This window comes from Platichthys flesus, chromosome 21 (genome assembly GCF_949316205.1).
Source record: "Platichthys flesus chromosome 21, fPlaFle2.1, whole genome shotgun sequence".
NCBI lineage: Eukaryota > Metazoa > Chordata > Actinopteri > Pleuronectiformes > Pleuronectidae > Platichthys > Platichthys flesus.
Window position 1 is genome coordinate 6,193,179 of NC_084965.1, and position 16,894 is coordinate 6,210,072.

The 16,894-nt window shown below is 45.5% G+C and overlaps 1 protein-coding gene across 1 annotated transcript in view; it reads right to left on the minus strand.

Moving 5' to 3' along the window:
- Nucleotides 1-287: 287 nt before the first annotated feature.
- The window catches only part of ptprn2 (protein tyrosine phosphatase receptor type N2), a 107,968-nt gene continuing 91,361 nt past the window's right edge, over nt 288-16,894 (minus strand). Inside the window, exons 14-22 of the mRNA XM_062380003.1 lie at nt 13,599-13,746; nt 12,431-12,504; nt 9,140-9,217; nt 6,585-6,704; nt 5,844-6,010; nt 3,538-3,591; nt 2,431-2,495; nt 448-521; nt 288-296 (exon numbers count right to left, since the gene is read on the minus strand). Coding sequence (XP_062235987.1) covers nt 288-296; nt 448-521; nt 2,431-2,495; nt 3,538-3,591; nt 5,844-6,010; nt 6,585-6,704; nt 9,140-9,217; nt 12,431-12,504; nt 13,599-13,746 — 789 coding nt within the window. The remainder of the gene's footprint in view (nt 297-447; nt 522-2,430; nt 2,496-3,537; nt 3,592-5,843; nt 6,011-6,584; nt 6,705-9,139; nt 9,218-12,430; nt 12,505-13,598; nt 13,747-16,894) is intronic.

Below are 16,894 nucleotides of genomic sequence, written 5' to 3' on the forward strand. Positions count from 1 at the left end.
CAGGCAACATTTATCAGGATGAAAATGAAATAAAAGACAAAGTAAAGGAGATTCTTTTTAAATTTCAATTTAAAAGCAGAAAAAAAAAGAAGCCAAACGTTGTGGTTTTGAGCATTATGTCGTGGATTCAATTATCTTTCTTCTTTATGTTTATCTTATTTGTTAATAAGAAATAATGAAAATCTTCAAATGCATGTATTTCTCCGACAGAAGATCTCCATCAGTTTTAAAGTCAATTAAATGTGGACGAGGTTGTTCTAATCCTGAAGCAGTTATCCATTACCACATCATTCCCCCTGATCCCGGGCACATGAAGTACACAATCGTCTGTTTGAATGACTGCAGCCCCTCCTCCCTCGTCCCCTCCTATGCCGCCCCTCCCGCCCTCCTTTCCTTCCATGCCGCCCCCCCCCCCCCACCTCTCCAACTCAAAGACGGGGACCTTACCTTTGTCTGGACCATGCCAGCTCTCTGGTCTCTCAAGTGCTCCAGGGTAGCGGCAATATCAATCTCTTTAGCACCTGCAACAGACCGAAAATTGGACTGAGTTCAAAGCAGCGCAGTAATCCAGCTCACATCTGTCAATCTCTCTTTATGCCGGGCTCCCTTTGGAACAGTGCAGCGATTGAAAATTATTACATTCATCCCTCGAAAGACTTGGACGAGAGCCACGGACTGTATCTCGATAAAATATGCAAGAGGATATTTTTGGGGGTTCTGGGAAATGTGCAATAATGCATTTGAAAAAAAAAAAAAAAACGTGGAGCGCTGCGTTCTCTGTGATAATCTCGTGGAAGAATCGGTTTGGATTGTGTGCAACTGTAAAGTCTGCTAAGAGCTTTTTGATACATACATATCTGAGTGTGTGTGTGTGTGAGGATCAACAAAACCCTAATTAAAATGATTTATAGCCCTCGCAGCCGCCACACTGATGATTAACCCGTGCAACAGTTGCTCACTCTCAGCAGTGATCAGCTGCTGGCGAGTTAAGTCAGCTTTGGCTCATGTGAATCTGGAAATCTTATCCTACTTTCAGATTTATGGATTTCTGAGAAGAACACGAGAGCTGAACTGAAAAAAATCAACAAAAGGAAAGAGAATAAAATGGGAAAGAGAAGGAGAGTGAGTGAGAGGGAGAGAGGGAGAGAGGGAGAGAGCGAGACAGAGAGTGATAGAGAGACCCTGAACTCTCAAGATGCTTTTGAAAGTGAAGCAGAGAAAGGAAGCAAAAGAGATGGAGCAAGAGCAGAGATGTGTGTGTGTGTGCCTGTGTGTGTGTGTGTGCGTGTGTGTCTGTGTATGTGTGTGGGTGAGAGAGAGAGAGAGAAGAAGGGGATTTAATGCAGCTGGACTCGGTACTCAAACTACTCCAGAGCTCAAGACTTTCATGTCTCAGAAGGGCTGGATTCCAAAGTTAAGCTGAAGAGAGGCTCCTCGACCAAAGTAAAAAAGCTTTTGAGAGTGAGATTATGTTCATTTTATACATTTTCCTCTTCTGCGGCCGGGGAAACAAAAGGTTAAGAAGAAGCTGGGTGGCGTCTTTCATGGTCGGGGACAACGACGCGTTGGACACTGAACTACACGAACCTCCATCAGCGGGGGTCAGTCTTATTACTGTTGTACAGTCATTGAAGGGAAGGGCTGCATCACAGGCGGTTGTGTCCTCCCAACCTGCTCTGATCGCAGGCAGAGAGGGGGGGTAAAGGGCGCAGGGCATGGGGGGGGGGGGGGGGGGATGTTTTTTAAAGTGTAGTGTTGTTAGAGATCCATTTTCAGGTCTTTTCCTGCTCAGTTATTTTCTATTTAGCTTTGCAGATGATAATTATGTAACTATGAAGTGCTTCTTGTCTTCTTAGACTTTAGGATCATAAATCATTTGGGAGGGACCAACTCAAATCAAACATGAAAGCACCTCCGATCCTGGTGATGTCATACAGTTGGATTTGCATAAAAAATGAAATGTAGATGATCTTTCCGAGGGACTGTAGGCTGCAAACTGTACTGATTGTTCAGAATAAATCAAAAATGAAATAAAATAAATGTACTGTTACCATTACATATTAAATATTGATCAAATAAACCATTGGGATGCATCTTCTCTTTAAAAATGTCATTGCCATGCATGTGCCATCTAAATTCACGTCTCAATCGTGATGCAGGTCAATACGGCGTGACGGTGACTCCGACAGATAATTACTAATGTGCTCACTGGTTTCTTTGTCATTTTCTATTTCTCTGTTTTCTGTTTGTTCCCCTCTCTCTCTCCCATTTTCTGTCTCGGTCTCCCCGCCGCCGCCTTTCCAGGCCTCAGAAGAGTCGGCCTCTAATGCCCCCCCGAGACCCTCCGAGGAAAATGAGAGGCTTTAGCGTTGCCGGGGGCAACACTTCCACGCGAGCAGAGAGAGAGAAAGGGAAGCCATTGATCGTTACCTTTCGCCATCCTATTGAGGACCATGTCAATCAGAATGTAAGTCCCACTCCTGCCAGCTCCATCACTGCAGGGAGAGAGAGAGAGAGAGAGAGGGAGAGAGAGAGAGGGAGACGATTAAGGTTGCAGAGGGAACCTGCGGACGCTTTAATCTCACAGTGTTTTTCTCACAAGGAAACAAATTGCTAATTTACATCCTCATCGGCTGAGAGGCTGTGGAGTCTCTTTAAACACCCGTTAAACTCTGCACGCTGCTTAAAACCTGATGGCGCAGATAAAATGAAATACTTAAGTGGCAGTATTCGATAATAATCCCCGATATTCTTTTGGAAGTACCTGAAGAGATGTGAATATTTGATGTTCCAATAAATGTGATTATGTTAAGCCTGTGCACACGAGAGCATGTGTGGTCTTGAGACTGGCCCGGGCTACTGGGGAGAGGGGAATGGTTTCTGAGGCACACTGGGGACAAAGGCTTTTAAATGCATGCACCTCGGGAGCAGAGGAGAGGTTGAGAGGCCAGGGGCGGCTCGAGAACAGCTTTTGGAGAGCCTTGCTTTTCCATTACTCCAGAGATAGTCTTATGAAAAGCCTCCCTTTGTGCCCGCCGGCCATTCAGCGGCTCTGCATGTTAATTGCAAACAAGGCGTGCACATCTCTCTAATAAAGGCAAGGCCAATAAAACAGGAGAGTGGCCTGAGCACCAGTGCTTCATTAATCCAGTGCTAGACACTCATTCTGCACAGCTCCCTCAGTGGGAGAGCGGGCTGCCTGGCCCCACGCATGACTTAACAGGATGTGACTATTAAAAGTGGTGAAGACAGATACCTGGTGTTTAACACAAACCAATCAAGGTCGGTTAACTAACTCGACCAAACTGGGAAATGGAGTGTTTGGCTGCGTGTCACCTTGCCACAGTATTTCCATACAGACACACGCAGGCAGAGGAATAAACAGCGGAGCCGTGTAGAGTAAATGGACTGAGCGAGTTTAAATAAACAGCCCCCCCCCCCCCCTCCCCCCCTCTCCCCTCCAAAACACAGGCAAACACGCTGTATCCCAGTTCAACCGCACGGCCACTGTCACAGCGATCAAACAGTCATACTTGCCTGCAGTGAACGATTATTGGGCACGACCGACCCCGGTAGCACTTGTTAACCTTCCTGGAATAAGAGAAAGAAAGAGAGAATTCACAGTTAGTGTGACATCACGGGCACGGACTGGTAAAACATACACTGGACGCAGGATCGAATCTTTCCTCTGAGTTATAGCAGCGACAGGTAAAGGTGGTTAAGTGTGACTCATGGGGGGGGCGGGGGGAGCAATAATCAACAGACAGAACCAAGAGAATCCAGAGAGATGCCCCCCCCCCCCCCCTTCCCTCCTGTCGCTCAATCACTTAATTTGAGGGGCAAGGAGAGAGAGGGAGAATGAAAGAGAGACATCCACGTCAAACACAAGTCGAGCTTCACTTCAGACGGGACGTGTGGCCGAGGGGACGTGTGGCCGAGGGGACGTGTGGCCGAGGGGACGTGTGGCCGAGGGGACGCGGGCGGCGGCGGCGGCTCGATGCTGTGATCCCCGACCGCCGACGCACTAACCCCCGGCCGGTTACGAGTGAGCGTCGCACAACACAACGGGCACGAAGAAGACCAACAAGCCTTTTTTTTCACACAACCCCGGCCGTTGCCATGGGAACTGACTACACCGAGAGCTTCAGCCCCCCCCCCCCCCTTTCCCATTTCATCCACAACGTGAACAATGAGTGCTCAGCTCGTCGTACAGCGTCTGTAGTTTAATTCAGACTTTTACATTAATCATGCGTTCGATTTATTATTTGTAGTGTGTGGATAATTAAATGAAGGAAACATTAATCATTCTGCATTTGTCAGTTGTTTGTGTCACTTATTACTACCACTGTAATATCAATGCTACTACCCATAGTGATTATAATGTGCTGCAGCTTGCAATTATTTTTGCGTGTTACTAAAAAATACCGAAGGATGTTATATCTACATACATATTTGATATCATGCATTACTCATTTATCACTTCTTATACATATTTCAAGCTTCCTGTACCGATTCATTCGTAATTTTCCTCCTGAATATGTTGTTTTTTCTGAAGTTTCCTACACAATCGTTCCTTCAGAGCTTTGGCTGAGCACCGAACTTGCATTTCAAAGTGCAGGTGAACTCTGTTTGATGTCCTCCTGAGCTTGATCTTGAGCTTCAGTAAAAAAACAACCACCCCTGGCTTCATCATTCAAATACACCTATAGAAAACTGCTGAATATCAAAATCCAATTAAACTATTCCAATTGCAGTAGAAATGTTTTTTTTGAATTCTTTGCATTGTATTGAATGTTTTTTTATTGCAAATATGTTGGTAAAATCTGAGTACGTCCTTGGTTAAAGAGCACACAGAGATGGTTGGAGTTCCCATGCAAGCCAGAGGAAGGAGCAGTGAGAGGAGGAGGAGGAGGAGGAGGAGGAGGAGCAGGAGACAGGGAGTGAGAGAAAGACAGTTTGTGCACGGGCCTGGCTGAGGAGACACAGTTTCCAATGATCACTTTTGTGACTATGCAACTGGGCTCATATTACTAGCTGCAACATCACAAAAATGACACTGGCAACCGCAATATACAGAGGTGGCCAAAACCGTGCCAACCGGTTCAGATTCCCAATAACCTGCAGCAGCATTGATGAGGGGGGGGAGGGGGTTATCACATCACAGCTCAAACCTACACACCAATAACATATATAAACAGAGCTGCCTGCAAGCCTCACCCAGTTTAATCTGAAAAACAAAACAAAAAAACCAGTACCAACTCTGTCAGGGAAGGATGACATGATAACACTGCACATCCTCCACCCCCCCCCCCCCTCTCTCATCTGCATTACAAACGCAGGGATAGACTTCCATCCACAAATCAGATGCATCTATTCTCATTTGGAGGTCTTCTCCTCTCCCTCCTGGGTTCTCCCTGAGGAGCGATTGCTTCTCCTCTGCCAGAACACATTACATGGAGAACAGAGTGAGGTTATTCAGTCACTATCTTTCCCCCTCTCCCATGTTTTAGCGAGACAGCTCTGATTTAATTGGGTGTTTGAATTAGGTGATTTTTTTTTTCCTTCTCTTCCCAAGCCAAGCCAGGCAAGTGCAGGGGCTGTTCATTTGCTGCATCACATGTGCTGGAGGGAGGTGAGGGGGAATAGGCCCAGGATGAAAGGGAGAGTGCAGAAACACAGGCCTTATTAGAACCATTCTCTAGGACACCAGAAGGCAAAGGGGCACAAAGGGAGAAGGGACCAGAAGAGGCATTGACAGAATACAGAATATATAAAGGAAGGTGATTAAGAACAAAGCTCGGTTGTAGAAGTGGTGAAGTCTCGGAGCAGGATCTCTACTCTACCTGCGGAAGTCCAGCAGCGTCCTGGCCGAGGCGGGGATCCCGCGGTCCATCCAGGACAGGAAGTGGAACTGGGTGACGGTGCGAGTCTCGTTGGTCTGCAGATTCTTAAGGTAGAAGCTCCGCACCAGGAAGTCCTCACACCAGATGTGCTCGGACACCAAGTTGACCTGAAGATACATTTTGATTTAAAGAGGTAGCTCATAGAAATTACACAAACAACCTAATTTTGACAAACCCTGAGTGGTTTCCAGTTGTGCAGATAGTGTTGGTTGCATGCACCCAGCTGTTACCTGCACCTACTTTCCTAAATAACAATTTTTGGTCTTTTTGTTCAGAACGACAGGAGGGAGATGGATTTCTTGAAAGGACACATATTGTGCTTTTTCAGTGTTTTTTTCCACGGGTGTGTTATTGTTTTTTTTTAGTGAATGTAAAAGTTCTGCGGCGTTAAAAAGACCAAAGTCTACGGTGGAGGGAGCTCATCTCACACTGTGCAGCTGGTTCTGACAGACAAAGACAGGTAAAACGAGAGCGGAGACCCATGCTGAAAGTGGTCGACCAATCAGAGCAGAGCGGGCCAGCTGACCAATTGGAGCAGGTTTTTTTTTAAAGAGACAGGATCCAATAATCAACCGTTTCCGACAAATTTTGAAAAGAGGAGCGGCACAGTTTTGAGGAAAGAGATGCGTTTTCTCAACTTGTCTATTTACTGGCACGCTGTGAAACTTCTCAGTCACGTACCTCGTATATGTGGTAGACATCCGATCCCTCGTCGGGCCAGTAGTGGTGACACTGCTTCACTCCATTCTCCGACAGTGGCGTCAGCATGACGATGACGACGCAGCCGCTCTCCCACACCATCTACACATCGGGGGACAGATGTCAGACGGCCGTCACAGATGCACTTTCCGAGACGACAGGCCTTTCATAAGCATCTGGAGTCACAATGGCACTAACGTGGGGCGGACCTGTGCCACTCGGAGCGGCATATTGAAAATTAGCATTACACGGCAGCTGGGTATCAGGGTGAAATTGATTTCTTAATCTCGGCACAGGAAGTATGAATAAATGTCACCTCTCCGCGTGTGACAAATGATAAATGCTGGGTCGAGCAGCGGGGGGGGGGGGGGGGGGGGGGGGCGTCATATGTCGCCCCCTTTCCGCCATGTGAGCGAGATCACAACACCGACTGCACCGCCGCCCCCGTTTCATCTTATCACAATCTAATGTGTCCTTGGGAAAAAATACAGGCCCACGGCAGCCATTAGGAAAATGAGGAGGAAACACAGGTTTTATGATTGCTATAAAAACACAATGGCTCTGACTATACACTAACCACGAGCTTCTGTGATCCGGCCCAGTGGACACATTACACGCCAACTGTGCCAGGATGTGATGAGATTAGGTTAGGTGATAATGGGACGTAATGTTATGCATTTAGTCTTGTAAAGTATGGCTAATATTCTGCAGGCGTTGGGAGGAAAAGGTGCATTCCTGTTTTCCATTTTCAGCCGGAACCCATCATCTGTGTTTCCTTTTAGCCGTGTGAACTTATGCTGATTGTTTTTTCTTTTTGCATCGAATTCTGAGGAGAGCAGGAGAGCGAGGCCCAGCCCGAAACTGAGGTAATAGCAAGGAGATGGAGGAAGGGAGGAAGTGTGGAGAGTGGGATCGAGGAGTGAAGGATGAACGGATGGAGGAATGAGGAGTGGAGGATTAAGAGCCGCCTTCCACAGTGGAGCCTGGAGCCAGTATGGATTATAGAGGACAGCGCAAAAAAATAAAATAAGATTTGCCTACTGCACAGGCCATTTGCATGAGAGCGTCGGTGTTTCCCCTCGTTCGTTTACTTTTAATGGAAGGAGAGAGAGTGCCACAGTCCAAGGTTAACCACGTCCAATAATGAACGGTTCCTACTTCTTTCCCAGAGACAGAGCTGATGTTATGTGGACGATCTGTGTCTAATTTTCCATTATTTTTCTGCTTAATTGGGAAGAGTTGAGTTCACGGTTAAACAGCACATGAGCTAATGGATGTGCATTAATTCACCTGGCGCACAAGGAATTTGGCAGAAAAACAAACAAATAAGCAAAATGACTGAGGGACAATTATCAACTGTTTCAAATAAGGCACAAATTGAACAGAGAGCAGGGCAGCTTCCATTTCTATTTTAGCTGATGTGGTCAATTAATGTAAATTTTTCACAAAATGTCCAGAGTTTTTCTCTATTTCATTAACGTGAGGACAGAACTTGAAAGCATGAACGTTTTTTTAAGTTAAAAAAGCCATTTGAACAACAGTGTACAGATTTTGAATGTGCAGAACCAAACAGAACTGGCTCAGGTGTCTGTGCCAACACCAAGTCGGCACTGTTCGAGTGCAGAGTGCACGGCCAGCAAGACTTCCCCATATGGAGATGATGGGCTCTCTGATGACCGCAGTACCTTCCTATTAACCTATAAGAACGAAATTTGGCGACCATGTGTCATTTAAGAATATACCTCCACACGAGTCAACATGTTTTACAACAGCCGGTGATTGATGGCAAGCTCCTCTGACATTTCGGGACAAGAGGAAAAAGGCTAATCTAAGCAAACATCAGGAATATGATAAATTATGTTAGACTTCCTGTAGGTGTGTAACGAGACTTTCATAGAACACTAGAGGCTGCAGGTTGGTTTCATGTATTCTGCTGGTGTCACTGACACAGTGTTTAAATGACAGATGTAATGGCAGCACGGTTATTTCAAGCTTCTCATTTGTCACCATAACTTTTGTAGCAGGGAGGTTTTCTGAAGATCCAGTTTTTTTTAAATAATAATAATCTTTTTGAAGGATGTAAAGTATAATGTTGTGACAATGGGATAATTCTGTCTTTTTCTCTGTGGTTTGATCAAAGTTATAAACAGACATCAGATACAAGGATTTCCTGTAAATCACACTGAAATTTGAAATGTGCATCATGTCGTCTGAGTTTAGATTTGACTCTGTTATGACTCTGATTAGTACCGTGGGATGCAAACTGCAGCAATCAGGCTTTAAGCGTTCACAAGTTTAAAGTCACAACTTGGAAAAAGGTGAAAAATCAAAAGCTGATCTGCGTGACTGATCCCACCGGCGCTAAAACACTGAAGAAACATGAATCTATACAATCTTGGGCCAAGAAGAAGACATCAAAAAACCCATCCACAAAACACAGCGTCTCTGTCGAGGTTCTTTCCGCCGCTCGCCGCTGCAGAAATAAAACGGTAAAAGGAAAATAAGAAAGACGGAGAGTGAGTGGAGATGAGTTTTACCTGCCAGAAGTCTGCCACGGTGGAAGTGAGTGGGCCCTGCGAGGAGATGTAAGTAGGGTTGCGAGGGTCATGGTCCATCTGGGAGAGAGAGAGAACAGAGCGTGAGACTGGCTGATGAAAACACACTGTCTGGCTAAAAGACTTGCATCAAAGCCTCCATATGGACGGAGGAACAAACAGAACATCAGCATCTTTTAAAGGGAAACATTTCCTCCTTCTTTCCTCCGCTGCATCTTACTCTCCATCATCCCTCCTTTGATTGATTCGACCTCTCTCTCTCTCAAACTTTCCTCTCGTTCCCTTCTGTCCTCAAGATAAAGCTTTTTTAAAAAATGCAATAAACTAAAAACTCCGGCTGCTCTGAATGTCACGCTGAGCAAACATTCAGTGCCGAGCACACATTTGAAGGACAAGGTTTTATATCTTGTTTTTGTAGTAAACTGTTAAAGACACGTCTCTTTAAAAGTTATGTTTTGCATAAAAAAAAGGGAAAGAAAAAGGACCTTGGACTCTGGTGAAAGCACAAGTGACACATCCAGCGTCCGACCCTGTGAATTTTCAAAATCACCACTTTATGACTCTACTCTCCGATGCTTCATCTCACCATTCGTTCAGCTGTTTGTGCAACCGACTTCTCCACCACGTCTCCAGACAAATATAGACCTCAAGAAATGGCTTCCAGATCTCAATTTTTCTCAGTGCATTGACATGTTCCTGCAAGAAACATGATATTGTGGTGGGACCTGAAAGCCTGGAGGCGGTTGACATGAGGGAGCTGTGCGCTGAGGTGGGACATAATGACACGGGACGGGGGGGCGGCTTTGATTTGAGGGATGTGATTGAGACTTGATTGAGTGGGTGTTGGCTGAGGTCGACCCCTTCCCCCTCCAAAATCAATGATGACGTTTTATTGAGTGAATTTTTATGCACACCCTCGAGTGCAGGAGGCATCGTTGGAAAGATGTTGAGAGAAATTGTGTAATTGTGTGTGTGTGTGTGTGTGTGTGTGTGAGTCTGTGATAACAAAACATTGTAGAGGTATATTTGCAATGAAACCCGCTACACACAAATGCTCATGTGCCTGTGTTGGTGAAGGATTTCATTTACTATTATTTATATCAGACCTATAAAAGATCTTAGGCAAAATTCAACTGCAAATGACTGATTTCTTTGCATATTTACCTGCCTCTGACTGTCGTGACCTCTTATTGTTGATGTTGTGCTCAGAAGATCTCCCCCTCGTTTAATGAGTCCAACACTGAGTCATTAAGCGAAAGGAGAGAGCTCAAGAAATCAAAGGGTGATAATTAACGGCTTTTCCTTTCTTCATGAACTTGTTTTTCATGCTTCTTTATAAATATGACTTGAATTAGGCGTCTAGATGTAAGACAGGGTGTTTGTGTTCATTCTTGGTGTTTGCAGGTCTGAACTTAATGATTATTAGAAGGTGGGAAGGGGGAGAGGGGGTGAAGCCTGAGTGACTGTAAATGCTCTTTCAGTACACCTACACAAAAGCTGGCTGAACAGTGAAAGTCCGACTGCCTGCTCTGTTGAAAACGCCTCACAGAAGACACATGAATGCACTGAAACACTGTTCATTACCCAGTGCTGGACTTCAATTAGCCTTCAGCGTGATGTTCAATGCTCTCTTCATCTTTCCGGGGCAGAAATTCGTCATGTGAGTTTAAAAAAAAACCACACAGAAATGAAAGGCTGGTGCCGAACGCTAGCGCCGCCACTCCGTTTCTGCCAATCTCAAGGACACAGACATACTGTAGCGGTGCACTCACATCCCTGTGTGAATACTAAAGCACGAGCATGAAAGAGTAGGCCCGTGTTCCTGCCGTCCTCCCCTCGCCACTGCGGGAAGAAGGGAGAGTGCAACAAGAAAGACAAAGAAGTGCTCTTTGGTTTGAGGTAAAATAGCTTGTACTAAAATAGCTCCCTGCGAAATATCTGTTCCAGCAAAAGCGTGGCGGCTTTGAACACGCTGCAGCGCCTTGATCCCGTGTTTATATAAGATAGAGAGAGAGAGAGAGAGAGGAAGCTAGGGAGCTAAACGCCGGCTTCAGCTCATCCCAGATAGTTTGGAAACAAAAGCAGGGAGAACAGGTGGGAGAAGAAGAAAAAGCCGACCGGTGTTTGAATTTGTAAAAGAAAAAGAGACAGGGGCCAAGAAGGCAAATAGAGAAACCAGGCTTGGACCACATTTTGTGTCAAACAGTAACCATTATCCAAGGCCTGTCTGTGTCTGTCTGTGTTTGCACCCTGAGATATGATCACACCCCCGTCCCCTTTGCCTCGCTGACCCTGGATCCCCGGGAAAGAGGCGACAGATTATTTACTCGTAGCCCACTGCCCCTGGAACTAATGAGGAAGAAGAAGCCGCATTGACAGATATAATTATCACAGTCTTGCTGGGCTCACCCAGGGGTCCCCCATTGTGGTGTAATTACTGCCCTTTCATCCGAACACCACTGCATCCGCCATCACTTCACCCGTCCTCACCTTCCCCTTTTCTTCTAAGCTGCACCAAACTCTGATAACTTTTGTACCAGTTCTCTAACGCACTTATCAGATTTTTTCCCCCCTCACTTCTTCCTCTGATTGATTAACTTCATTATCATAATATTCTATGAGATGCCAAATGTCGCCACAGCACTACTGTTTAAAAAAAGCTCCAAAAAGCTCTATGAATATGCCATTAGAGGAGATGGAGGAATAAATTGAGCATCTAAGAGTCGCCATTGTTTGCCTCTGAAGAGTAATGGGCTTTTAGTGCAGCTGTGTGTGTTCCCATCTATCTTCTTGGTGATTTTTGGCACTGTATTTGAAATGCATAGTTTCCTGTTCCCCCTTTGATAGAATCCCCTTCCAGCAGCCGCAGGGAAATCATGACTGGCAATATTTTTTGGGGGGGGAGGAAATGCTAAAAAAAAAACTAAAAAGTGCAGCCGTCTCTTACACCGAGGTCTTTCTGGGTTTGTTCAGGATTTGTTTAGTCAAAAATAATGTATAATTCTTTTTCAGGGCAGATTAAAAGGGCTCTCGGGGAGCAGCCGTTGTGAAAGCAGCGAAAGCAGCAGCGTGACTCGACGAGGCGAAGTGGACCCACAGAGTCACGAGAACAAAGTTGAGATAAACGCTGTCGGATTGATGTCAAATCCTCTGAAACGTCTTTTATCTCAAAGTGAGATCCGACCACAACAGGTGTTCCTGGTACAGAAAGAGGCTTCAGGGACGACAGGCATTAACCACGCCGTAGCGCCGTAATGAATAAACAATACTCACGATTGGACTGGCGTTGATGTAATCCGAGTTGCTGTGGTTGTTCTCCGCTTTCAAGGTGATCCTGGAATGATCATCTGTAAAAGAGATGCATAATTCATCCACACACATTTCCACTGTTTCTGTTTTCTCCTCCCTGCACAACAACAACAGAATTTAGAGCAGCATCGGAATAGGAAATGGTAGCTGGCTGCAGGGACGGCAATTTCACCGGACTTTCATCATGCACACGCTCTGAAGTCCCGAAAATCACTTCACCTTCAATAAGGAATGTGAAATAATGATAAATCTTTCATCTTGAGAGTTGGGAGAATCAAATCAGATTTTTTTCTCGAAGTGAAACATTTGCAAGCTTCACGGAATCTATTTCCTGTCGCTTGGTCCCAAGTTAAAGGAAATGAAACCTTTGCATCCCAAGTATTTCCCTAGATAAACAGCATTCTAAGTTTTTAATAAAGGTAGGTAATTATATTACTATTACTACTGAACAGATTTAAACAAAAATTAACCCTATTTTCATGCCGATCTGGATCAGTCGAGTGAATCTAGGAATTTCATTTTTCTCTTTATTTAAAACTGCAAATATCATATTTACGCAAATTTCCCAGGGAACAATTCAGGCCCATTTTGAGAGCTGATATCTGTAAGTGTGAGCAATTTGGTGCAGCCTGAATGAATTTGAGTGGACTGTTGAGATTTGGCGGAGGTGCGCTCTCGACTGAGTGGCATTTCATTTTTTGATATGATATGAGCGATAGAGAATGAAAAGCTATGGGCGCGCTTTGATCAGGTTTGACTGACGGTAACTGAACAACTCGCCATCTGTCAGCGATTCCATTTCAAGTCTCAAAACAAGTTGATTTGCATTGGGGGGGGGGGGGGGGGGGTGAAAAAACAAGTTTTCATCACAATGACAATAATCTCTACTGGTTCTCAGGAAGTTACAACTTGTGATTTGTTGGGAAACATGTTCTACTTCCCGATTCATTATCTCATTATGGAAACATGAGCGTTCAGGCTTGTTTACCCACTGGTTGTGTGTAGCTCTTTGAAGCATCTGCTCAGAAACACATCAGCAGCAGTGATGGTGCAGAATGAGCTGAGCCCGCATCGCTCCAGCCTTGCAAGTGAAAACAGAAAACTGGACTGAGGTGTTGATGCGTGCACTCACATACGACCACGGCGTCGGAGCGGTTCCTCTTGGAGTTCTGCTCCCCCAGGCCCGCGCTGCAGGTGCTGGGCTCCGCCTGGTAGGAGCACAGGGCCTCCCACTCGCGCTCCAGACGGTTCTTGTTCTTCAAGTGGTCCTCCATGTACGACTAGAGGACGACAGGGAGCAACTTAGCCGCCATTTCAAAGGACAAGTCAAAAGCAATTGATGCGGAAACTCAATTTATGTCAAACTTTTGATTAATGGAACGAGAAAACCTGAAATAATTCGCTGGTGGTTTATCAGAGCTGGCTGCAAGTAGGTTGTTATTCCTTTGTCATTGTGTTTTGTCAATATGAGCCAACCAATAAATAAACTGGAGCGAACCACTAAATCCCTGACAACAGCCATCGTCCTTTAGAGCCGCGATCAGGTGTCATGGTGCGTTATTGTCTTAGGCGGCTGTACAGTGTAACACCCGGCTGGAGGAGGAGGAGGAGGAGGAGGAGGAGGAGGCTGCTGGAGCTCGAGGTGAGGAAGGTGCGCTGATGTTTTGCGTTTTTGTGTGCTTGTGCACATGTGTTTGACCGAGGGGGGGGGGAATAAATCACGCACAATTAAGACTCCTGAAAGGTTTGTCTGCATTGGAAATACTTCAGGGGTGTTTCAATCACGTCCCTCACTGCTTGCACAGCCACTGATAAGATTGTCTGCATTTAAGCCCTCGCTTGGAGAAGACAAAATTGAATTCGCTAGAGAGACAAAGATGGAGAAAGAGAAGGGGGGAGGGGTAGAGGCCTGGTGTGTGTTTGTGTGAGTGAGTGTGTGTGTGTATTCTCCCAAACCGGGGCAAGTCTTATGGAGCTTAGAGGCTGTATATCTGGCAAGAGAATTCTTTTTTTTTGTGTTGCGCCACGTTTCGCTTTCTCTCCTGTATCATGGCTCCCCCTCCCGACAGGGTTAAATGGTTTAGTCCGCTATTGTGTGAGGCAGGAGATTACAGACTCATAAACTGATGTCAGGGATCAGCTGGCTAATACAATGAAAGTGATACCCAGATGTGCAGCGGTTTTTTATTCCATATTAAAGGCGGCGTGCGGAGACTGAGCAGAGGTGACGCTCCATTGTCACATCCAACATACTCACTCCTGTCTGTCAAAAACGGAAATCCAAGTCCCTCCCAGAATATATACAATTACCACCAAGATGACAATCACAAATAAGCCTGTCCGACATATAATAGGCAATTACCCTTTGATGGCTCATGAATTCAGACAACTCCTCAATGCATGCCGGGGATATTAGGTGGCTTATAAGAACATTACATATCCTGCAGACAATGGAAATCAAAGTTCATTGTTGGATGTGGTACCAAAGGTGCCACTCAGGTCTTAAAGGCCTCACAGGGCTCAGAAAAAAAAACACAACTCCAGTGATTAAGGCGGCGGCATAATAACAGCACAAGGTGTTCTATCTCAACCCGTTAATAACATGAAGTTATTCTTAAATACGACGTAAGATTTCTACCGTTACACTTTGAACCACAGCAGCTTTGTACTTTTATTTGAGGGCATGCAAAGAAAAAGAAAAACGCAATTATGAAAAGCAATCTAGTTAATGTCAATTCTAATGGCAGGCGACTACGCAAATGCACAATGCTGCCGTCCAAGGGAAATGACAGCTCGCCATCATGGCCACTTGACAGAGCCTGTCACCGCTATGATCTCGTCAACCTGTACAAGTGCTCTCTGCTCGGCAGCCTGACAGCATTCCACCTCCCCAACCAATATTACATCTCCATATGCTTGATACATCCACTCTGAATTGCATCCCGTCCAATTCAAACAACGCTCTCAATCGATTGCATTCCAGATTCTTTTTTTTCTTTTTTTTTTGCAGCTTAATGCGATGCAGCCAGCAGGCCCTTATCAAGCCCTCCCGATTCTAGGGGGAGGCAGCGGACCATGGCGTATTCCAGAGACAGGGTAACGAAGGTTTAGTGAATGGGGGGATTATGTCTGCCAATCAGAGGGTTGGGATGGGAGGCCTGGGTGTCAGGGAAACAATGTCTAATCCTTCCTAAGCAGTCTCCTCGGCTGCAGCGGGTGATGGGTGGAATCAGGAGGAAGGGAGAACCAGGGGAACCAGACACAACAGGTAACTTATTACCGTCAGGCTCCGCTGTCAAATTAAAATGAACAATAGTGCTAACAGTTTGTACAGGGAGCTTTATGATTTGATAAACAGCCGTGAGAGTTAAAAAAAAACCCAACCTATTAATATGCATGTTTTTGTGTGATTAATAATAGCTAAATGAAAGGCACACATTGTTTTGTATTAAATGGAACAGAAAATTGGGTTTACTTGCTCAACTGAACTCAAAATTGCCGGTAAGAGTCACCGAGGGCAGAACATATTTCATGAGTCAATGGCTATTTTTCCTTTGCCTGAGTCTATTTTATTTTTTGAGAAAATAATTCATCATTTCTAAAAGAACAAGACCAATAACTACTCAACTTAATGAAAAAGAGCCTGGAGCTACATAATTATTGATTTCTCTTTTCTTTTTTAAAGGAAAAGGTGATTAAAGCATGGAAACACGACCGGAGCAGTGATGGAATCAGCAGTTTGACCCTGTTTCTGCTCAGCAGGGGAACACGCACAGAAAAAACCTCTCCTCAGGTCTGTGAGGGAAAGTGTGGTTACTGTGAAGTGCTGTCCATGGTGCTGAAAGGACCCAGCGCTGCAGCAGCACTTGAATACACCCACGTGCAAACACATGCTTCCATGTGGTAAATGTTTGAAATCATTAAGTAGGAAACGTTTGCCTGGTTTCAGCATCACGCTGCTGCTGATAAAGGCTCAAATCGAAGAAGGCAGAGAATGCAAGACAGCAGAGTTGTGTTAAAACTGTGAAATACTCAGCAGATGACTCAGCAGACAGAGGCAAGTCATTACACAAGAGTTTTGGAGTCTTATGGTGGTCTGCACAGCGGGGCGCAACATCCTTGCTCATTTACCCTCACGGCACCGCACACTCGCTGCAGCGTCGTGGTTGTACGTGCGTGTCTGTGTGTGTGGTTGCGTGATCAGGCCACGGAAAAAAAAGGACCCACAGCGTGTGTGCTTTGGAAAGCCGGGTATTCATCATCCCTCTCCACACGGTTCGGCTCCAAAGTGCAAGAGGGGAGATGAGAGCAGAGCAGAGCAGAGCAGAGATGGGAAAGTATAGGTCTGAGATCAGTGATAACAAGGCAATCTCACACATGGTTTCATGGGAGATGTCGGTGGAATTTTAAGGAAGAACCCCCTATAGG